This window comes from Pseudophryne corroboree, chromosome 10 (assembly GCF_028390025.1).
Source record: "Pseudophryne corroboree isolate aPseCor3 chromosome 10, aPseCor3.hap2, whole genome shotgun sequence".
Lineage (NCBI taxonomy): Eukaryota > Metazoa > Chordata > Amphibia > Anura > Myobatrachidae > Pseudophryne > Pseudophryne corroboree.
In genome coordinates, this window is record NC_086453.1 from 76,760,062 (window position 1) to 76,784,036 (window position 23,975).

A 23,975-nucleotide genomic window follows, 5' to 3' on the forward strand; every position below is an offset into this window, starting at 1 on the left:
TAGGTCATACCCTTTTCACACCTTCTCCTCTCCTCCCTTACCCAACCATGGAAATGTATTTACACATGACATATATTTTTCTTTTTGAAATGTTTTAGAAAGTGGCAGTTATTGTTGACTGCCAAAGGGTGGACTGTCAAAGTCAGAAAAATATCATGATGCACACTGCCATATTTGCACCTCATACAGGTCCGCGCTGCGCATGCGTGCGCTCTCCCGTGTGTACGCATACCCGCTGTTACGTGCACCCGCAGGCGCACGGTATGCGCATTTACGGTAGAGTTTATGTGCGCCTAGCGTGCGACTCAATCGTTACATATTTTTACCATATAATGTATTTTGTAGATTATGGTCCCTTTGATAGAATCTGAAAGTTTAGTTAATGTAGCATGTTCATAGACAAAGAGATCCCTCTTTGTTTGATACGAAGGGTCAGACAAGGGTTATACAGTGGTGTTTAGTATCCATCGGAAGAGTATTTAATTAGCAATATTCCGGTGTTGGTTTGAAGCGGATTAATCGCTCGTGCGAATAGTTATGGACATAAGAAGTTTATGGACTTTTACTATTATTTACACTTTATTATCCATGCGGCGGGGAAACCTAGTTTCCCACCCACCTGAGCAGTTTGAAATAGTCACAGCCCACCTGTATGAATCAACCTATGACCTTTTGTTATAATGCGGAGACGAATTCCTGTGTCCAATGAACAATAAGAATATAGGGACCATTGTACTGTATTGTGTGTAGGGTATAAAAAGACAAGCCGATCTGATCCAGCTCCCATTCTACTATTCTCTTCAACGGTTCTCATCACTGATAATCGGGAGCTGGATATCCAGAGGCGCATGCAATTGTTTCCCTTGTGCGTAAGTTCTCCGCAATCATATTGTCTTTATTGTTATTGTGAGCCATATCTCTCTCTCCTCTCCTCTTTCTCTCTCCTTTCTCTTAAGTGTTATTGTACTGTTATTGTATTTCATGTGCAGTTATCTGGTTAGGTAGTCTATGTTATATTGGTAGTGTATGACTTGTATTGTATTATTCTTTTGCAAATAGAACGTTCATATAAGGTGTTAGAACCTCAGCATGGTGTCTGTGTCTCCCTAGCTGGTACAAAGGGTTTCTGAATTCTAAATCGCTCTAACAGCATTTACATTAACAAGGTTAAGCAGCGTTATATCGCTGCAGTATTTCAGTAGTAAGGTTTAACAACACAAACTCAATCATAGTGTGTTGCATACAAGGGTTACAGAGTAAGCATAATCTGTGTTTAAAGTTTATAAAGGTTACTGTCTGTGTGTATGCTCACTGTGGGTATTCCGTACACCCAGCACAGCGTGTGTACTTTATTTGCGTACCACGTGCGAGGTCTTCATACGCAAATAGCGTACGGAGTGCGTAGCATGTGCACATGGTTTAGCAGCCATTACGGCTACACGGTATTAATATATAGCTAATGTTAAAAGGTAGTTATTTGACTCTATCAGACCCAAAAGATTATTTTTATGAAATTTCCAATTTATCCATCTATAACTATCAAGAAATACATTTTCTTACATATTTAGAAGGGCCATAGGATGCAGCATAAGTAATAAGGACCTATAATCTAATGCTCGCATCTCACTCCATGGCCAACATATTCTCGATGGTGCTTAGACTAGTGTCTATGTTTCTGTATCACTGAATTGAGTTCTATTGTTTCATTCAAACCATCAGGGTGTAAGGATTGCATTTTAGCATCCAGTAGACCTCACTGCTATACAGTCTATTAAATCTGTCACCCCCTCTTAAGGTGGGTACACACTAACAGATATATCTGCAGATCAATTGATCTGCAGATATATCTATGGACGGATCGAGAAGTGTGTTCAGCATACACACTGCTCGATCCGTCGGGGACTGACGTCATGAACTGGGCGGGCGTGTACACACGCCCACCCAGTTCAGCTGTCAATCACCGCCGGCCGCCGCAGCATGTGTACGGGCGGTCGGCCGACCGCCCCGTACACACACAGCAACGCGCCAATATATCGGTAGATATATTGGCCGTCGGCTGTGCTGCGTGGCCGACGCGATACGTCTGTCAACGACGGAGTTCACAGACGTATCGGCCGTACACACTGGCCGACGGTCCCGCGATATATCGGCCGTTCAGGAGAACGGCCGATATATCGACCAGTGTGTACGGGCCAACAGATTCCAAACATGTGACATAGAGACTGCTGGGATTGTCGGAATATCTTAAATGAAAATGTCTAGAGACACTATGTGTTGTGCAGTTCTTCATTATGTTGTGGCGGTGTTCCATGAAGTAAATGTGGAGAGGTCTCGTCGTTCTCCCCTCATATCTCAGACCGCAGGCGCATTTAAAAGATAGATCACATATTTTGAATTGCAATTCATAAAGGACTGCAGCACATTTTCCTCATTATTAGAAGGCAAAGTAATCGATAGTGTTTTTCTGGGCTTGTGTGTGCACATAGGGCCTAATTCAGACCTGATCGCTAGGGTGCGTTTTTTGCATCCCTGTGATCAGGTAGTCGCCGCCTACAGGGGGAGGGGGAATTCGCTGTGCAGGTGTCTGATCGCATGTGCAGGATAGCTGCACAAACAGAAGTTTGTGCAGTCTCTGCACTGCCCAGGACTTACTCAGCCGCTGCGATGATCGGGGCTTGAGTTGACGTCAGAAACCGTCCTTCCAAATACCTGGTCCCTCCTACATTTTTCTAGACACTCCTCTAAAACAGTCAGTTGCCACCCACAAACGGCCTCTTCCTGTCAGTCACCTTGCGATCACCTATCAGATCGCTTTTTTCGCACCATCCCGTCACTATGCACAGATGCCCGATGCAGTCGTCCGACACATCAGCACATTGCGGTGCATACACATGTGCAGTACAGACCTGATTGCCCACTGTGCGATAACGCACAGCAGAAATCAGGTCTGAATTTCCCTCATAGTGCACCTTGTTTTACCACACCTGTAAAATCCAGATGGTCTCTGTGTTAGCCAGTTGCATCCTTCTCCTCTAGTATTGTTTTTTTATTGTCTGTAGGTGACTCGGTGCTAATATAATTTTTAAGGATCTATCATTTTTAAGACTCAATCGGTTTATACAAATTGCCTCTGACGACCCAATATGGATATGATTCCAGACAAAAGTTCTAATCAGGGTATGATTATTGTTGCAAATAGGAGTCAAATGAATGTGTCATTTATATAACAAGTCTGTTTTGCCAATAGCACTGTGACATCTTTTTATTTAATAGTTCATTATGTATTATATTGATTCCGTTTATTATATCTATTTTATTACCAATTTTGTAACCAACCGACCTAGAAGTAATTTATTCATTTTCTAATATAACCATTTTATTATACAGCCAGGGCTGGTACACACCTTTTTCTCTTTGCTATGAGACCTGTTTATATGAGTCTGATCAATTTGTGATGGGATAACTGTTGCTTCATATGTATTGGTAATCTGAGATGGCTCCTTGTTTGTTATCATTACTATTTTTCTAATGACTTCGTTGGACATTAGTTGCTTAGTACTTATAAATATGTTATGTCCTTTAACATTTGTATTCTACGATATGTTTACAGAACTACAGGGCCATAGCAAGCTTTCCTGGGCCCTGGTTATGAAAGGGGATGTTAACTAATTGTGAAGGTGTGGCCATGCCGCTTTAAAATATAACTTTAGAAACTACTTGTAACTGTTGCCGACCTACACAAGGGGAAGGGGGTGTGGGGGGGGTCATCATCCCCTCAGCCAGGGTCAGATTTAGGGAGGGGTCGAACTCAGCAACAGCAGCATCCCTGGACCTACTGCAGTCCAGCACACAGCAGTGGGTGCTGGGCTGGGAAAGAGGCTGCAGGGACGCGCTGACCCCTCCTAGAAGCCTGGTAATTAGTACCTGCTCCCCCCCCCCCTTAGAGCTCCACTGCGGAGCTGTTGTCTCATTATGTAACCTTCCTTTGCTTATGTGTTCTGTTTCTTAAATGTCTTTTTGTCACATACGTTTCATTAAAAAAAAGTCCTTACGAGTATATATGTATTACATTTAACATACTTTTAGAATTCATACTATAATAGTTTATTATTGTTATTTTTTTACATTATACTAACTATTTAATTACTTAAATTATACCAATACAATAAATTTCAGCATATTTAAAATAATTGATCTATGACAAAATCTTATTCCATACTTGCTGCATTTATTTTTGTCCTATCCTGGTGACCACTCTGGGGCTGAGCCAGGCTAAAACATCATTAGACCCTACCCTCACACAGTAAAATGCCTCTTTTTATGGGTCTGCGGGAGGAGGCGGGAATAAAATTGACCCTTATTTATACTGTACCTAAAAACCCCTGGTTCACGGTTATTTTCCCATCCTGTCCTCTTCCGGTAGAGCCTGCACATATGCACCTTCTGGTACAGTTGGTAAGTATGTCTTATTCACATCTGTTTGTTCTAATGAATATATGTGACAAAATACATAGATGACTCTATGGGGGGAATTCAACTATTTATTGCGCCGGCATCCACTAGGATTGTGCCCCATGGAGCAATTCAGTTGGGCGCAATCAGCTGCTGGTGTTGGCCTTTCAACTTGCAGTTCCCAGAGGCCTGGGACTTCCTGGAACTTTCTAGAGTCCAGTGTGTATGCTGCGGCCATTTTCCCAGGGGTTTTTCTACTACGCATGCGCAAAACTCTGGTAAAATGGCCACTGTGCAACCCACACGGGACACCGGAGGGGTAAGTGTTCAAAAAATGTGTGCAGGGTGTGCGGTGTGAGCAATGGGCAATTGGAGGGGAATTAGTAAAATTCTCCTTCTAGCCATTAATTTGCATTTGTTTTAGTAAGCAGATAAAATTCCCCAATTTACAAAAAAAATAGTAAAAGAATCCCGGAGGGATTCCTGTTATAATAACACTATCTTTATATAGTGTTATCAGGGCTTCCCTCTGATTATCTTACCTCTGCACAGCTTTCTCTGCATGCTGGCAGCGAAGGCTGAGCTGGGATCCGGACCCTGTGATCAACCATGTGTGTCTGATAGACACACAGGCTGATCACTGTGTGAAAAAAAAAGTAATATTGACCTGCATGCAGGGACCAGTGATCGGTGATTGGGCAGCTGGTCATGTGATCACTGTGTTCCTGCTGTGACCCCGGTGCAGTAAAGTGATGCTGTGAAACCGACATCTCACTATACAGCACTGGGGGTCACAGCGGAGGCGGAGCACAGGTTCAGGTAAGTGTAGCGAAGGAAGGTAGGTCTTGGGGGGGGGGTCTCTGGATGCGAAACATGCTCAGTATCACAGGTGGGAGGAAATAGTGGGAATTAAGGTGTTCGCATAAAACCACAGTACTTCTTGCTGACTAATGGGACAGACTCTTGTCAGAGCCCCTGTCTGGGCGACTCAGTAAGATTCCTTCTTGCTGTGAATTATGTCGGTAAGGTATCTATAGTTTCCGAGGGATGGCCACAAATAATAATAATAATACATTGACCCATTATTTATTTTTGTCTTGTGTTCTCTCTAACAGAAAACAAACTCGGAAATGTAATTGTGTCACACTACAAATACATTCTGCCTTATACCTAAAGCTCCCACCATGGCATACCTTTATTCTTTATACGCATGTATTCCTTAGAGTAGGAGAGGATATCTTCAGCATATCACTGATACATTCAGCTTACAAAATAATACATTTCATTGTACTGTACATCCAGGGTCGGACTGGCCCACAGGGGTACAAGAGTAACCGCTGGTGGGCCCCACTGCTGGGGGCCCACCCCCTCCTCTAGGGATCAGGTTCCAGATTGTGCACTTAAATTATACATTATACATATGTTACCTTATGCTGCACAGGACTATGATGTATTGTCTACAGTGCATTGCTGTCATTAATGTGGTACAATATCATACATGCACTAGGGGCCCAGACCATGCATCCATGGTTAGCCAAGCCTCTAAGCATGGGGCCCTACCACTGCATTTCCCTAGTGTGCCCTTTATTCACAAGTCCGACACTGTGTACATCTCTGTCACTCTGTTGCTGCTATGATACTATACTACTGTATATTCACCAGAATATAATACTAAATGCACCAGAACATGAGGAAGAATGGAACTTTTGTCCATGGTAAGTACTTGCTGTAGACGTTGAGCTGAAACTGTTGTGTTACCTTCTGTAAAGTCAGCATTTTGAGCAGCGACCGTGCACAGTACTGTACATCTCTATCAGCAACTGTGATATTGTCTCAGGGTAATACATTCCTATACAGCTCACATCTTCCCACACACTGTACTGACACCCCCCACCCCCACCCCCACCCCTGCCCATTACTCTTCAACCTCTTCCTTTGCTTTTGTCAAAGTCAGAAAAATATCACGATGCACACTGCCATATTTGCACCTCACACAGGTCTGCGCTGCGCATGCGTGCGCTCTCCCGTGAGTGCGCATACTCGCTGTTACGGGCACCCGCGGGCGCGCGTTATGTGCATTTACGGTAGAGTTCATGTGTTCGTAGCGTGCGACTCAATCGTTACATATTTTCACTATATAATGTATTTTGTAGATCATGGTCCCTTTGATAGATTCTGAAAGTTTGGTTAATGTTGAATGTTCATGAACAGAGAAATCCCTCTTTGTTTGATACAAAGGGTCAGACAGGAGTAATACAGTGGTGTTTAGTATCCATCGGAAGAGTATTTAATTAGCAATATTCCGGTGTTGGTTTGAAGCGGATTAATCGCTCGTGCGAATAGTTATGGACATAAGAAGTTTATGTCCATTTACTATTATTTGCACTTAATTATCCATGCGGCGGGAAACCCAGTTTCCCTCCCACCTGAGCTGTTGGAAATCGTCACAGCCCACCTGTATAAATCAACCTATGACCTTTTGTTATAATGCGAGGAGGAATTCCTGTGTCCAATGAACAATGAGATTGTAGGGACCATTGAATTGTATTGTGTGTGGGGCATAAATAGACAAGCCGATCACATCCAGCTCACTCTTCAACAGTTATCATTGCTGAAAATCGGGAGCTGGATGTCCAGAGGCGCATGCGATCATTTCCTTTGTGCGTAAGTTTTCTCCGCAATCATATTGTCTTTCTTGCTGTTATGGGCCATATCTCTCTCTCTCTCTCTCTTCTCCTCTTTCTCTCGTAATCCCTTAAACATAATAGTATTGTATTGTATTTCATGTGTAGTTATCTGGTTAGGTAGTCTATGTTATATTGTAGTGTATGACTTGTATTGTATTAATTCTTTTGCAAGTATAACATTCATAATATATATATTAGGCGTTGGACCCTAAGCACGGTATCTGTGTATTTATTATAGTGTTAAGTATTCTCAGAGCGTCGGTGACGCTCAAACAGCTTTTAAGTTAATAAGGTTACACTGTGTTGCATCTACACCCTATCTCTACACTAAGGTTTTACAGCATATTACATTGTTTATGGTTTAGATATAAAGGTTTAACATTGTGAGCGTCTGCGCCGCTGGTGATCTCCTCGTGGTCCCGAGCGGCCGCTACGCTATAGCGAATCATTACGTTAGTCGGCAGCCAATAGCGTGCCTGCCTGTGATCTCTTGGCCGTGAGCGAACGTGACGCTTGAGCGTCTCGACCACGGCTAAGCGATCGTTACGCAACGAGCGTACCCTTACGGTACTCCATACGTAAATAGCGTACAGTGGGGCAGATGTATTAACCTGGAGACGGCATAAGGAAGTGATAAACCAGTGATATGTGGAAGGTGATAAAGGCACCAGCCAATCAGCTCTAATATGTAAATTAACAGTTAGGATCTGATTGGCTGGTGCCTTTATCACCTTGCACATATCACTGGTTTATCACTTCCTTATGCCGTCTGCAGGTTAATACATCTGCCCCAGTGTTCTTAGACCTCACAAAGGGATTTATATAAGATAAATATTTAGCTTTATCAATTGGCGGCTCGTCCTGTCCTTCACATATCTCTGCTAGGTAATTTCAGCAGACATTATCCATCAGCAAAGGGCGGGAGATCATATTCTTCGCAGTGCTGACGGGATAAGCGTCTGCTTCGCTTAGTAAAGGGTGCTGAAGGAATCCGGAACCGGAGGTAAGAACAACACGCTAGTGTCTTTTAAAACTGTTTATTTCTGTCTTGCGTACACACGCACATATCTGCATTTCTTTTTCATTCGTGTATTTTCATATATCACTCTCCTGTTTGCCATTTTATAATTGATAAAACGTGCTAAGAGAGATTTGTCGCTATTTCATAGTTAAAGTGTAAAACCCACACGCAACTCTACCTAAGGTAAAAGGAGAGATTGGTGTGTTGCGCAGTAGACGATCGAGGATCATCTACATTGATAAAAGTGTTAGTTGTGTTATGGTGGACATTGGTTTTGTGTACACGTGTCTCTAACAAAGGGCTGAGACTCGCGTACGCCAAGGCCGACGCACGCAGCGTAAATTACGCAACGGAGCGTCTGGGTACGCCCACGTAACTCAAGTCACACGACAGTATTGATTTTTAAGTGGCGCAACAGGCGATAAATAGCGCAACAGGCGATAAGTAGCGCATCAGGCGATAAATAGCGCAAATCTATTTTAGTGTCCGAAATTTAGATTAACAGATCCTTCTCCAAATTCACAACACATCTGGTCTAAAGAAAATTTCTGCGCAGAAATAGAAATAGAAGCAAAAGTGTACGTGTGGTGAGTGAGTGTTTTGTATATATAAGTTTATACAATTTTACAGGTTGAACCACAAGAAGTCGAGTTCTCGCAGAGGTACATACATGTAAGTGACGTGCATGGTGGCTAGGGAGGCATCTCTGGTTAAACACAAAATTTGAGCAGTAGAGTATAGTAGACCAGGAGGTCATACTACAGACCGGGAGGTCCAGGTACAGCAGACTAAGAAGTCTGCCATAAATAAGAGAAAAAGGGCACAACCCAGGGGGTTGGTGCAAAACCCATATAGGCCAATAAAGCTCTGGCTGAAGGAATTCGCAGCCGAAATTTTCGATTCCACTGGTCGCTCAGCACATAAGATTAGTTGCTTATGTGCTGAACGATTGTACCGCACGTAATTGTGTACACTAGTTAATCTGACCAGTACCATTTGTGTACGATCCCGGTCATAAAACTATTTGTACACTCTGATGTGATTTGTGTAATTTTTTATTTTCTGAAGGGAAGTTCGCTGGTCACTCAGGAATTGTCCAACAACCAATAGTTACTGGAAAGAGTAAGTGTTCTGCGGATATCCCTCGCATGTTCCAGTAAATAGAGGTTCATAGGGGCCCTGGGTCGAGTACGCCAGCACTAAGGCAGTGTGTGGGTCGTATTGGTCGGCGTGGGCGAGTGAGTGGGGTACTCGGTAAACCGCCACCGTCAGCCTATCGTGAACATTTTGGTTTTTGTAAGGGTTCGCTGAAGACCCTGAAATAAGGTCAGAGGTGGTGAAAGCAACGCCTGCAAGTTATGGGGGCCAATTGTTCAGGAAGGGGGCGATCAACCTCGGTTCGGGTTGATTCAGTAAACCGACCAGTCGGGTCGGCAAGGTACGTAATGTGTGAAAAATATGGTTCACATACAGAGGTTTTATGTGATGAATGGGAGAGAATGACAGTGCATGACGGGGAGAAATTCCCAAGAGTAGGTAGCTTTAGCCCAGAAGTGTTGCAAAATTTAAGGAGGAGGATATGTCTCATTAAATCAACAAAGAGACGAATCCAACATTATGATTATTTGCAGTTATGGCAACAGGAGGGTGAAATACAGAGAGGATTGGCTCTGGCGGCGGGATCTAATCCTATCAAGAAATTGATAGCGACAGCCCCGCCGCCACCATACATATCAGGAGAGAAATTGGTTGCGGAGAATGACGCATTAGGGTGTAACAAACAAACACTTAGCAACTGTGTAAATGTTAATAAGTTAACCAATGCAAGTATTAACCCGTGCAAGTTGTACCCTGTTTTGAACTTTCCCCAGGAGTGTGATCAAGAAGACGAATCGGCAACAATATCGGCGCTCTCTCTAGCAGCCACCATAGCAGAGACAACAGTAGGCACGGCTCCACCCACGAGATTAGTAACAAAAGCCCCTAGCGGAGGGATAGGTGAGGTCGTATCTACAGGTAAGTACGGCACCATACACTATGCTGAAACCATTTCACCACAGGCTGTAGAACCTACACAGAGTGATGTTAGTAGACTTAATCCTGTTAGGGTAATAGCAGTGCCAAATGGGAAAACTGACACGACAGGAATCACTCCTGTTAGGAACATTGCCATGTACAGCCCATTTTCCCGAATGGAATTAAGAACCATAGTGTCTGAATTCCCTGACCCTAGGAAAGACTTAGTTGCCAGCCAGAAATACATCAGAGACCTAGGGAACACTTTAGAGCCCAATAACAAAGACTGGCAGGTATTGCTGAGGGCATGTTTACCCTCAAATGTCGACGCAGCTCAATTTTTGGCTGACTGTGGATTAGATCAGGATGTACCTCTTACAGATGTGTACAACAAAGATAACGTAAAAAGAATAAGTTTACAGTTAAAGGAGTATTTCCCAGCGGTAGTTAAGTGGAATAAGATTTTCTCCATTAGACAGAAAGAGTCAGAAACTGCTGCAGAATATTTTCACAGGGCATTACTAGAAATGGCAAAGTACACAGGTATAGAGGACATTAAAACAAACATAAACCACCGAGAAGTAGCAGTATCTGTACTAATGGATGGTTTAAAAGAGACATTAAAGACAAGAGTGCAGACCACGCAACCATGTTGGCGAGGTCTGTCGGTGGCTACTTTGAGAGAGGCTGCTATTGATCACGACCGGAATATCACCCGACACAGGGAGTCACAAGGTGATAAGTTAATGGCCGTAAGTATACAGGCCCTGACCACAAGGCAGCCTTTGTATAAATCACCAAACCCTGTGGGTAAGTCAAATGTGGTAACTTGTTTTTCTTGTCATAGACAGGGACACATGGCACGAGACTGTAGAATGAAAAATTCACAAAACTCATATCAACCCCCTAGACAACGACACGACACACGACATTGGGAGCAGGGTCCACAGAGACGGAGTTATGAGCCACATACAGGGGAAACAAAAAGATACCCCCCGAACAGAGACTGGCAAGCCACTGGTAGTTCCCATTTAACCCCTTCACAAGTAGTTACTGCCAGCGGGATTCAGGGAGGTCACCATACCCAATAGGGGTGTGGCCATACCTGTAATCTGCAGCCAGTAAAATTGATTGCAAGTCTTGGGAGTGAACCAGAAATTGCAATCAATGTAGCTGGTAAATCATTAAACTTTCTTGTAGACACAGGGGCGGCCAAATCAGTGATAAATTCGACAGTGGGCATGAGAACCACTGGTAAGACAATTCCAGCCATAGGAGTAACAGGAGTAGTCCAGCACTACCCTGTTAGCAAACCAGCCGAGATTACAGTAGGGCCGTTACATACCAAGCATTCCTTTTTGCTGGCTGCATCGGCACCGACTAATCTCCTGGGAAGAGACTTATTGTGCAAGATGGGGTGCGTCATTTATTGTACTCCTGAAGGTGTATTCTTGGACATACCTGAGAATCACGCTCTGGAAGTGCGAGACATGTTAGACTCCCCGTCAAAATTAATGTCACATACCATTATGACAAATAGGACTCCATCCCAAGTAGAGGAAATGACATCCCAGATACCAGAGTCACTTTGGACTAAAGATGGACAGGACACTGGATTAATGGCAAACGTAGCTCCAGTAGTTGTACAAGTAAAAGATGGTAGGATAGCTCCAAAAATCCCACAGTACCCTCTGAAGCCAGAGGTGGAGTTAGGAGTGTATCCCGTAATAGAGCGCTTGCTACAACAGGGCATTCTGGTAAGAACGTCCAGCACTGCCAATAGTCCCATCTTCCCTGTGAAAAAGAGTGGGGGGAGGGGTTACAGGCTAGTGCAGGATCTAAGGGGGATTAACAAAATAGTTGAGAGTCAGTTCCCCGTAGTGCCAAATCCAGCTGTCATCCTTATGCAAATCCCTCCCACTGCAAAATTTTTCACTGTTATTGACCTCTGCTCCGCTTTCTTTTCGGTACCTCTGCACCCTGACAGTCAATATTTGTTTGCATTCACATACAGAGGAGTCCAATACACATGGACTCGATTACCACAAGGTTTCATAGACAGTCCAAGTATCTTTTCCCAGGCTTTGCATGATTGTTTACAGTCTTTCCAACCAGAGAGTGGATCAGTATTAATACAGTACGTGGATGATCTACTACTGTGTTCTGATTCATTGGAAGCATCCCTGAAGGATACGAAACAGCTCCTGTTTCATCTTTCAGACACAGGACACAAGGTTTCCAAAGACAAGTTGCAATTATGCCAAGCTAAGGTAAAATATTTGGGACACTGTCTAACACAAGGACTGAGACACCTGACCGCTGATAGAATTCAAGCAATTAGAGACATGACTCTGCCACAAACCCAGCAACAGATCAGAACATTTTTAGGAATGTGTGGGTATTGCCGTAACTGGATCCCAGGGTTTTCCATTCTAGCGTTACCTTTGCAGGAGATGGTCTCCTCAAACAAACCTGATCGGATTTCGCATACAGTCGAGTCCGAGATGGCATTTGAGAGACTTAAACAGTGCCTAACGCAGGCACCAGCATTAGGTATGCCAGACTATGGGAAACCCTTTGAGCTGTACGGAACAGAAAGTGCTGGTTGCGCGGCAGGCGTCTTAACCCAAAAGCACGGTGATGCCAGCAGGCCAGTAGCATACTACAGCGCTCAGCTAGATACGGTAGCACGATCCCTCCCCACATGCTTGCGAAGCGTTGCTGCGATAGCATTGCTAGTAACGAAAAGCGAAGACGTAGTGCTAGGTCACAACCTCACAATTCATACACCACATGCAGTGTCAGCCTTGCTAAATTCTGCCCAAACCAGGCACGTCTCATCAGCGCGGTTTACAAGATGGGAATTGGCACTAATGGCCCCCGTAAACATCACCATAAGGAGATGCAGTGCATTAAACCCTGCAACATATCTCCCAGGTGTGCCTGGACAGGCACAAAGGGTGGAGGATGAGAGTGGTGGGGAAGGAGAATTTAACACAAAGGAAGACACACATGATTGTATGGAATATTTGACCCAAAATTTTACCGCAAGGCCTGACATCAGTGACAACCCACTGGAAGATGTAGATCTAACTTTCTACACGGACGGTAGTTATCATAGACAGTCAGACTCGGGAGACTTGTGTACTGGATACGCAGTCGTAGATGACCAAGGCACCATAGAAGCGGAACCGCTAGGCCCACCTCACTCAGCCCAGGTTGCTGAACTGGTCGCCCTAACCAGAGCATGTGAATTGGCTAAGGGCAAATCAGCCAATATCTACACCGATTCTAGATACGCATTCGGGGTAGTCCATGATTTCGGAGCCCTATGGCGCCTCAGAAATTTCATGACGGCAGCTGGTACACCGATAGCGCATGCAGCTCACATCAAAAGGCTTCTAACAGCGATACAGGAACCCGACAGAGTGGCTGTTATCAAGTGTAAAGCACACACATATAGCCAAGACCCAGTATCACTTGGTAACAGCCGAGCAGACGAAGCAGCTAAGTTAGCAGCTGGTACCCCCAGACAGACAGACACCACACGACTGATGGTATTTAATACCATCAACACACAGAAGTTGTGTGAGATGCAAAATTTGTGTTCCACACAGGAAAAGGCAGTCTGGAAGGCAAAGGGATATGGCCAGGAGTCCTCAGGACTCTGGACGGATGGACAAGGTAAACCAGTGGCCCCCAGAGCATATCTTCCATGTTTAGCTGAGGCAGCTCATGGGCTGACTCATCTGGGCAAGGAGGGAATGTGCAAGTTGGTAAGAGCATATTGGTGCGCCCCAGGATTTTCATCTCATGCAGGTAAGAGAGCAATGTCATGCCTTACCTGTTTGAGAAAGAACATCGGAAAAGCAATACCAACAGAACCATCTCATATCCCACCTGCAGGCGGCCCTTTCCAGGTAATACAGATTGACTTCATTCAATTACCCCCTTGTCGAAATTTGAGATATGTACTTGTTTGTATAGATGTTTTTTCAAATTGGGTCGAAGCATTTCCTGCGGCCACAAATACCGCTATGTTTACTGCTAAGAAAATTGTGCAGGAATTTGTATGTAGATATGGTATCCCTAGAATAATTGAAAGTGATAGGGGTACCCATTTTACAGGTGATGTCTTTCAAGGAATGTGTAAGTTGATGGGAATTGATAGCAAGCTGCACACTCCATACCGTCCACAGGCGAGTGCGAAAGTGGAAAGAGTGAACAGCACCATTAAAAATAAACTGAGCAAAGTTATGGCAGAGACAGGATTGACATGGCCAGAAGCTCTACCCATTGTACTGTACAGCATCAGAACCACTCCCAGGTCCCCTCTTAATCTGTCTCCCTTTGAAATCTTGTTTGGTCGACAACCGCATGTTATGATTAACCCTCAGGATGATTTGAAGTGTAACAATGAAGTGACTGTAAAGTACCTGGTTAATATGAGTAAACAGCTAAGGAATCAAAATGATAATTTGAAGTTAGTGATTCCTGATTTACCAGATAGTAATTGTCATGACATTGAACCTGGGGATTATGTAATGATACGGAATTTTCTACGCTCAGGTTGCCTTATTGACAGATGGGAAGGACCATACCAAGTCTTATTGACTAGCACTACAGCACTGAAGGTTGCCGAGAGAGAGACTTGGGTTCATTCGTCCCACTGTAAGAAGGTTGCTGATCCAGAGAGGTCCCGTGATAAGGAACAGACGGTAGAGGAAGTTGTATCACTGGAGTGTCTGTTCCAGGAGGACTGAGGCGGCACCTGAGCATTGAAAATCACAAGATCAAAAACAGTTGTCGATTCCCTGTTCCCTTTTATTGTTTTTCTCCACTTCCCATTCCCCCTCCCTCAAATTATTTTTCCCCCTTCTCATTTTTCTTCGTTTCCTCCTATAAGATGGACTTGCCCCAAGAGACTGTGATCCGGATTTTCCTGTTGACCATGATGTTGACCAGAGCAGTCTGTTCCGGCGAGAGTACCATGGAGTTCGAGAGAGGTTCTGGAATGGGTTCTGATGACAGAGATGGAGGCGTAGTTTCCCAAGAACAACATAATCAACAAGCAAAGGCGAGTATCAGAAAACGATCCGATAGCATTGACCATAGAAGGAATTGTTAAGGATTGTTAGCTGAAGAGAACTGTATCTGTAGGCTCTGTGACAATGTAGTCGAGGATGGGTGCATTAAGAAATGCCAATCCAGTTTTAATATCCACATGGACCGGCATCCCTTGAGTGACTATCACTCCTTAGTGGGTAGTGTGTTAAATCAAACAGATTGTTGGGTATGCTCTCAAGTACCTCAAGGTCATAGCAAATCAGGACTAGTACCATTTCCTTTAACGATAGGGGAGGTACTTGAGCTAAGTGGTGGGAGGCCGGTGGACAGGAGGTTTAATATCTCCAGTCCTCCTAGTTTGAAGCTCCACCAATATCATGTGGATAGATCCCTCATATGTTTTAACATTTCCAATCCCCGAAAGCCGGGAAATTGGGAAGTGTCATGGAGTAACCAAACCATGACCTTTTCATATAGAGCAGATAGAATGCCGACAGATACAGAACTTATACGCCACATAGCCAGTAGAGGAAAATCTTTCCAATATAGGTATACCCTAGGAAGTAGGATTACGAGAGTTGGAGAGGTATCACCAGGATACTGTGCACATATCGTACAAGCTGATACGTGTACTAGACAGATGGGAGAATTAGGGTTAGGAGATTTCACATGGAAGATGTGTAATATGGTTATGTCCTACTCCGTCCCATATGTTCTCCCCGATGATGCATATTTCATATGCGGGAGGAAGGCGTATAAGTGGCTTGCCCCAAACTCGGAAGGATTGTGTTATATTGGAAAAGTACTGCCTGAAGTAATGACTGTATCACATGCCAAAATGAAAGATATACACCGTGTTGCCCAAGCTCCTTATACTCACACCCATTACGAGCACGTAGTTAAACGGCACCTGATAGAAAGAACAGAGCATCCGGCCTCTGACATGATCCATGAATCCACCGGGATTCAGGTTCTAATCGCGTTAGATTTCACTCGCACCGCTAGAGGAGTGTTGAATTATAAATACATATCTGCGCTCGCAAATTTGTTAGACAATATCACAGAAATGTATGATGACACGTTTAGGTATACTGGAAGAGAACTTCAAGCTTATAAAACAGAACTAGTTCAGCATAGAATGATTCTCAATTATCTCACAGCAGTAACAGGTGGATATTGTGTCACACTGGCAACGCAGTACGGCGTGAAATGTTGCACATATATTACAAATAGTACCAAGGACCCGGTCGAGGTCATAGACCAAAAGATGGACGATATTCTCCAACTGAAGTGGGAATTTCGCAGGAGACACAATCTCACCCTTGCTGCTGTGAGTAATGAGCTGACTGGTTGGGTGTCATGGTTGAACCCGCGAAATTGGTTCTCCGGTTTAGGAGAATGGGCTCAAGGAGTCATAATGGATGTAGGGAAGTTTCTCCTATGTATCTTAGGTGTTATCATAACGATTGGCTTGATATTTAGATGCGGTCAGGCTTTAACGAAGTGCAAACGAAGTACCAGGGTGATGAGTTTAAGGAGTGAGAAAATTGTAATTCCAATGGATTTGATTTATGACCCAAATGTAGAAACCATGATGTGATGAAAATGCGATTTCTACGGTCCGTTTCTTTCACCTGTTTTTCCGTTTTCTCCAAGGTATAAAGACCCACTTGGACGAGGAATTTGATGAGCCGATATACAGACAACAGATGGATTAAAGAAGAAGTTTTGACAACCTGATACACAGATTTTTGATGAACTTTGCCATAGATCCCCAGTTTCCCTAGAAATTTTAAAATTACGCTAGCCCAACACTTTTGTAAATCTATGGACATTGACAAAGCTTTTGCTCGCACCTTATGGGCAAAAGAACAAAGAAGACTGCATTCAACAGACACCGAACAAGACTTCAACCGACAAATGTTCATTTACCTGACATAGAATACCACTGCATTTACCGTAATTATGTATTTTCTTCATCTCTACAACCTTCAGGTAATTACACACATAGTATAGGGAATACAGGCACAGATATCAGCAATCACATATTCCCCCATTCATGTATCATCAACTAAAATGTGCTCCCCATTTTGTTGCAACCAAAATCCGAAAAGAGCTCGGTAAAGTTTGACAGCCCATCCACAGACCCGTACCACGGGATAAGAAGGAATTCAAATGTATAATTCGCAATACCTCGAAGCTTGATTTAAAACACGTACGGCACGATGATACATGACCCCCAAGCACGGATTCATACACACATGCTTCTGCTATCTCACTAGGTCATACCCTTTTCCTACCTTCTCCTCTCCTCCCCTACCCAACCATGTAAATGTATTAACCCCTGACATATATTTTTCTCTTTTTGAAATGTTTTAGGAAGTGGCAGTTATTGTTGACTGCCAAAGGGTGGACTGTCAAAGTCAGAAAAATATCACGATGCACACTGCCATATTTGCACCTCATTCAGGTCTGCGCTGCGCATGCGTGCGCTCTCCAGTGAGTGCGCATACTCGCTGTTACGGGCACCCGCGGGCGCGCGGTATGTGCATTTACGGTAGAGTTCATGTGTTCGTAGCGTGCGACTCAATCGTTACATATTTTCACTATATAATGTATTTTGTAGATCATGGTCCCTTTGATAGATTCTGAAAGTTTGGTTAATGTTGAATGTTCATGAACAGAGAAATCCCCCTTTGTTTGATACAAAGGGTCAGACAGGAGTAATACAGTGGTGTTTAGTATCCATCGGAAGAGTATTTAATTAGCAATATTCCGGTGTTGGTTTGAAGCGGATTAATCGCTCGTGCGAATAGTTATGGACATAAGAAGTTTATGTCCATTTACTATTATTTGCACTTAATTATCCATGCGGCGGGAAACCCAGTTTCCCTCCCACCTGAGCTGTTGGAAATCGTCACAGCCCACCTGTATGAATCAACCTATGACCTTTTGTTATAATGCGAGGAGGAATTCCTGTGTCCAATGAACAATGAGATTGTAGGGACCATTGAATTGTATTGTGTGTGGGGCATAAATAGACAAGCCGATCACATCCAGCTCACTCTTCAACGGTTATCATTGCTGAAAATCGGGAGCTGGATGTCCAGAGGCGCATGCGATCGTTTCCTTTGTGCGTAAGTTTTCTCCGCAATCATATTGTCTTTCTTGCTGTTATGGGCCATATCTCTCTCTCTCTCTCTCTCTTCTCCTCTTTCTCTCGTAATCCCTTAAACGTAATAGTATTGTATTGTATTTCATGTGTAGTTATCTGGTTAGGTAGTCTATGTTATATTGTAGTGTATGACTTGTATTGTATTAATTCTTTTGCAAGTATAACATTCATAATATATATATTAGGCGTTGGACCCTAAGCACGGTATCTGTGTATTTATTATAGTGTTAAGTATTCTCAGAGCGTCGGTGACGCTCAAACAGCTTTTAAGTTAATAAGGTTACACTGTGTTGCATCTACACCCTATCTCTACACTAAGGTTTTACAGCATATTACATTGTTTATGGTTTAGATATAAAGGTTTAACATTGTGAGCGTCTGCGCCGCTGGTGATCTCCTCGTGGTCCCGAGCGGCCGCTACGCTATAGCGAATCATTACGTTAGTCGGCAGCCAATACCGTGCCTGCCTGTGATCTCTTGGCCGTGAGCGAACGTGACGCTTGAGCGTCTCGACCACGGCTAAGCGATCGTTACGCAACGAGCGTACCCTTACGGTACTCCATACGTAAATAGCGTACAGTGTTCTTAGACCTCACAAAGGGATTTATATAAGATAAATATTTAGCTTTATCACTTTCAATGTTCATCCCTCTGTTTCCTTTTCTTAGCTATCTATTGTAAACTAATTGTATTTTTTGCCCACTTTCCACCTTCATATTTTACTGTGTTTCTTTCTGTCCTTTTTCTGTCTCCCTTCCACCATTCATCCTATTGTATGATCCTTTCTGTTACTATTCTCTCATCCCCTTTGTCTCCTGTTCTTCTCAACTTAAAGCAAATCAGGAATGAATCATCATGTCACAATACAAGTATATACTGCGTACACCTACATCATCACACAATGGCAATACTTTATTCTTAGTATGAGAGTATGGTCTACATTGTATTAGGTGATGTACAGTAGTCTGCTTAAACAATTGTGTGTTACATTGTATGAGTCACTGTTTCCTGCTCAGATATTATAGAATATAATTCAATGGTTACACTATAATGTATGGTAAGTACTCACTGTAGATGTAGAGCTGAAGCTGTTGTGTACTACCATCTGTAAGGTCGGCATTTTGAGCATTCACTGAGTACTCCCCCTGATCAGCGTGTGTAATATTATCCAGCCTCAGACTTCCATTCCTATACATCTCACATCTTCCCAAATAATGATCAAAATAGTGTATAGTTCCAGAAGGTGGCAGGGTAGCTACTGTGATCGTGGTACCATTAGCCATGATAAAATTCCATATAAATGTATGTGGTTGGAATCTGAAAGTCACATTAAAGTAAACAGATCCCCCAAGAGCTCCATTCACCACCTGAGCATCCACAGCACCTGCAGGGGATAATACAGCATCACCATCACTGTGCTTACAGACATGAGACAAATAACAGCATTATTGAGCAGCCTGGTGTCATTGTCAGAATCTCACAGCACATATTAATATTGTGTTGATTATTAATTTGTTGATGTTTGTTCAGTTCATAATGTAATAATGACAGAAACATTTCACATAACAAGAGAATTACAGCTTACCACAAGAGAACAAAGTAAATGTTACAGTACCTGGGATCACCATCCCCAGCAGCAGCATAGAAGGGAGGAAACATTTATATAGACCCATGGCTGATGCCCCCTGCCTGTGTCTGATTCTGCAGTCTCTGCCTCTCTGCCCCAAGCTGGAACCTTTGTTCTGTGCTCTCCAGGTCCCAGTCAGTTTCACTTCTTCTAAGGGGAGGTCTGTGAGATATTTATTAATAACCAGATGCTGTGGAATATTGTAGTGTAATATCACACACAGCTTCCTGGTCACTCTGCCAATAACGCACACCTTATGTATAACTAGTACTGTATGCTGAGGAAGTAGATGCTATCACAGGCAAACTACCAAACTACTATGAGCCATGGCCAGTACTGCAGAATAACTTATCTCTCTGTCTAATTCCCTGGGAAAAACACATAATTGTTCTCTATCCCTTCTAGATCTCTTATTAATTATACTCATAGTAATTGCCATAACTAGGACCATCCCATCAAATTCTTATCTCTTATCCAGGTAATACTTACAGAATCCGGTCTCAGAATCAGTCTGAATCTGAATTTGTTTGTGGGCACAGTAACTGGCAACACTGTGCTAAATTGATGAAAGCTGATACTGTATGAATATTGCTAAGTGAATGGATGATTCTACTAGCTGGAGAATCCTCTGGGGTAAAGAGGTAGGTTAGATAACGGGATCCGGTCTCAAAGTCGACAGTAACTAGGTCGACAATGCCTAGGTCAACCACTATTGGTCGACAGTAACTAGGTCGACAGGATGTCTAGGTCGACAGGGTCTTTAGGTCGACATGTTCAAGGTCGACAGGTAAAAAGGTCGACATGAGTTTTTCACTATTTTTTTCTTTTTTTGAACCTTTTCATACTTAATGATCTACGTGGACTACGATTGGAACGGTAAATCTGTGCCGAGCAAAGCGGTAGCGGAGCGAAGGCACCTTGCCTGAAGCATGGCAAGCGAAGCGAGCCATGCGAGGGGACACGGTGCACTAATTGGGGGTCCTGGTCACTCTACGAAGAAAACGACACCAAAATAACATAAAAAACTCATGTCGACCTTTTGACCTGTCGACCTAGAACATGTCGACCTAAAGATCCTCTAGACCTAGACACCCTGTTGACCTAGTTACTGTTGACCAATAGTGGTCAACCTAGACATTGTCGACCTAGTTACTGTCGACCTTCCATACCACACCCTAGATAACCATGCTGGAGGTCAACAATGCTGGAAGCCAGACTGGGTCCGGGGATGCTGGAGACCGAGCTGGACCCGGTAGAGTTGATAACAACATTGGAGCTTTTGACGCTAGAAACCGGACTGGAACTGGTGGAGTTGATAACCAGACTGGATCTGGTAAAACTGAAGACTGGACTTGAACCGGTGGAATAGATAACTGGGTTTATAACATTAAAAAAACTGTGAACCTCTCATGTGCAACTGAGAGCAACCTGTGGACAGGTAACCTGTGAGGTGATTCTCCACACTTCAAATTAAGACAATCACACAGTAAAGCGAAAACCTATCCTCTTGTGCTATCCCACCATTAGATTAAAAATAACATCAAGTTGGTGCAAAAATAAAAGTTTATAATCCCATTCCTGTGGGTATATGTAATAGGGTCAGAGTTTGCTGGAGGTGCAGAATATCTTCTGAGATTGGCTGTATTTTTAAAGTGCCAATCATTTACAAGGCAATTCCAACCATGTAAATGCGGCTGACATCCCGCTACTCCGGCAAACTCGGACCCTATTACTTATACCCCTTATCACTTGACACTCTTTCTCCTTAGTGCCAGAAGGTTCTTCAAAGTCTCAAACAAGTTCCTCCTGCTTGTCCTCCTTTCTATGCACAGAGCAATAGTATCGCTTCATCTGCTCACAAATCAGCAATTATCCAATAGCACCGAATCAGCAATGTGAGGTCAACGGCTCAATAAGCACATGTGTACACAGAAAACAGATATGGAGACTGAGGCTTATAGTGTAGAATTTTTTTTTTTTTTAACTTCAAGAATTTTTTATTGAGAAAAAATATAAATTTTTATGGGGTACAGAAAAGAAAAAGGGGATGAGTAGTACATCGTACAACAAAGTATATGAGTATACAATAAAACATAAATAAAAAGGAGGGGTACAGGAGGGGGGAGGGTAGGGAGCATCCAGTAAATCTAGAGTGCATGTACTCAGATGGGCTAGAGAGGAATCAAGAGAAGCTTCTCAAGAAATAGAGGGACAGAATACACCCAACAGGTATAGATGTAAAATTAGAGATCATAAAACTATGGTACGAGGAGAGCAAGAGAGTACCAATAGTGTTAAAAAGGGAAACTTAAATTCCAGCACAGTGAACAAAGGCTGTTAAAGAGAAAGAAAGAGGAGAAAGGTATGTAGGAATGTGCAGGGGGCCCATCGATACCCTAGAATGAGAAGGAGATAGTATTGATCCGAAATAATTTGAGGGGGAATCTCATACCCCTTTTCCACTTACGATCACGGGTCGCAGCCGGGAGCCTGACACGGGAGCTGCCCCCTGCTGCGACCCGTGCTCGTCCCCTTTCCCATCAGCAGTCACAACCCGGCATATGCCGGGTTGGTGACGCTTCTAGTGACGCGGCAGGGGCGGCGCAGGGAGATCACATGATCTCCCAGCGCCGCCCTTCCATACAGTGTAAACGGGAGCCGTGTCGCATCGACACGGCTCCCGTTTACACTAGAACCCTACCCGGATCAGTCCCGTGTCCTACCCAGGTAAATAGCCGGGTAGGATTCACGGGTCACTTGATCCGGGTTGACCCTTTTCCACTTGCCAAAAACATGGGTAAATGCGCGCCCCCGTGCATTTACCCGTGTTTTTTGAGCTAGTGGAAAAGGGGTATTAGTAAGCAGGCACAGCAACTCTTTACTCACTGTCCGGTTGTTCAATTAAACTAGCCTGAGGAGGGCCGTTCGGAGAGGGGTTACGGAAGTAATGAGAGCACTCGCCAACCGTAACAAACTGCTGCCACAGAGACCAATTTTTCCTGGGAGAAGGTGTGCTGTCGTTGGGAAATATAATCAGTTTCCATAAGAAAGTGGTGGTTCATTTTGTGGATTACTTTTAGTAAAGTAGGGGGCGCAGGGTGTTTGCAGAGTTGGGCCAAGTTAGAGCGAGCAGCAATTAAAATGTGACCTAATAAAGATCTGCTAGAGGGGGGGACAGAGGAGGGAACAAAATGTAATAACGCGAGGGCAGGGTCCGGGGTTAGGAGTGAGTATCACTATTAATTAGCATGTATGGGATGAAAGGAGTAATAACAATAATTGAAAGGAATACCAAACCATAACATTTATTCCATAATACATGTTTTTTGAGTCTGCAACATGAAAAGAAACATGTGTATCATACGGACTTCAAAGCAGCTACAACATTGTTACAGTTGCCGTCTGATGTCCCGCCCCCTTGAGATAAGGCACAAGCGCCGGCCAGCGTGCAAGACAGCAGCAGCCAGCAGCGGACTTGCCTGCCTGGAAGGGCTGTAACACACAGGGCCGGAGCTTCCACTAGGCAGCTTTAGGCAGCTGCCTAGGGGCGCCGGGACCTGAGAGGGCGGCCTGCTACAGCTGCCTAAAAAAGGTAGCATAGTCCTACCTTTTACAGCCACTGCAATCCTCCAGAATGCATATCTTACAGTAGCCGTGACTGCTAAGCTCCCGTATTGCAGCCTCCAGCTCCACCTCCACCCGGCACAGGCAGTAACTTTGACAGCTCCTGGAGTACTGGCTGGGGGTGACATGCAGCACTGCTCTTCATTCCAGGCTCTTTCACAGACTACTCAGTTTAAACTCTGCACTGCAGCCTGGCTGCACAGTGCATTCTCTGCATTGATAAGGAAAGAGAGCGAGAGCAGCGGTGTGGTGAGGAGGTGGAGGGGGGATAAGGAGCAGGCATGCACACAGTCTGGGGGGATGAAC

At 43.9% G+C, this 23,975-nt stretch overlaps 1 protein-coding gene across 1 annotated transcript in view; it reads right to left on the reverse strand.

Moving 5' to 3' along the window:
• LOC134965023 (hemicentin-1-like) overlaps positions 1 to 20,111 on the reverse strand; it is a 96,570-nt gene extending 76,459 nt beyond the window's left edge. Inside the window, exons 1-2 of the mRNA XM_063941608.1 lie at positions 20,034 to 20,111; positions 19,488 to 19,802 (exon numbers count right to left, since the gene is read on the reverse strand). Of these exons, the coding sequence (XP_063797678.1) occupies positions 19,488 to 19,802; positions 20,034 to 20,091 (373 nt within the window). The 5' untranslated portion in view covers positions 20,092 to 20,111. The remainder of the gene's footprint in view (positions 1 to 19,487; positions 19,803 to 20,033) is intronic.
• Positions 20,112 to 23,975: the final 3,864 nt, after the last annotated feature.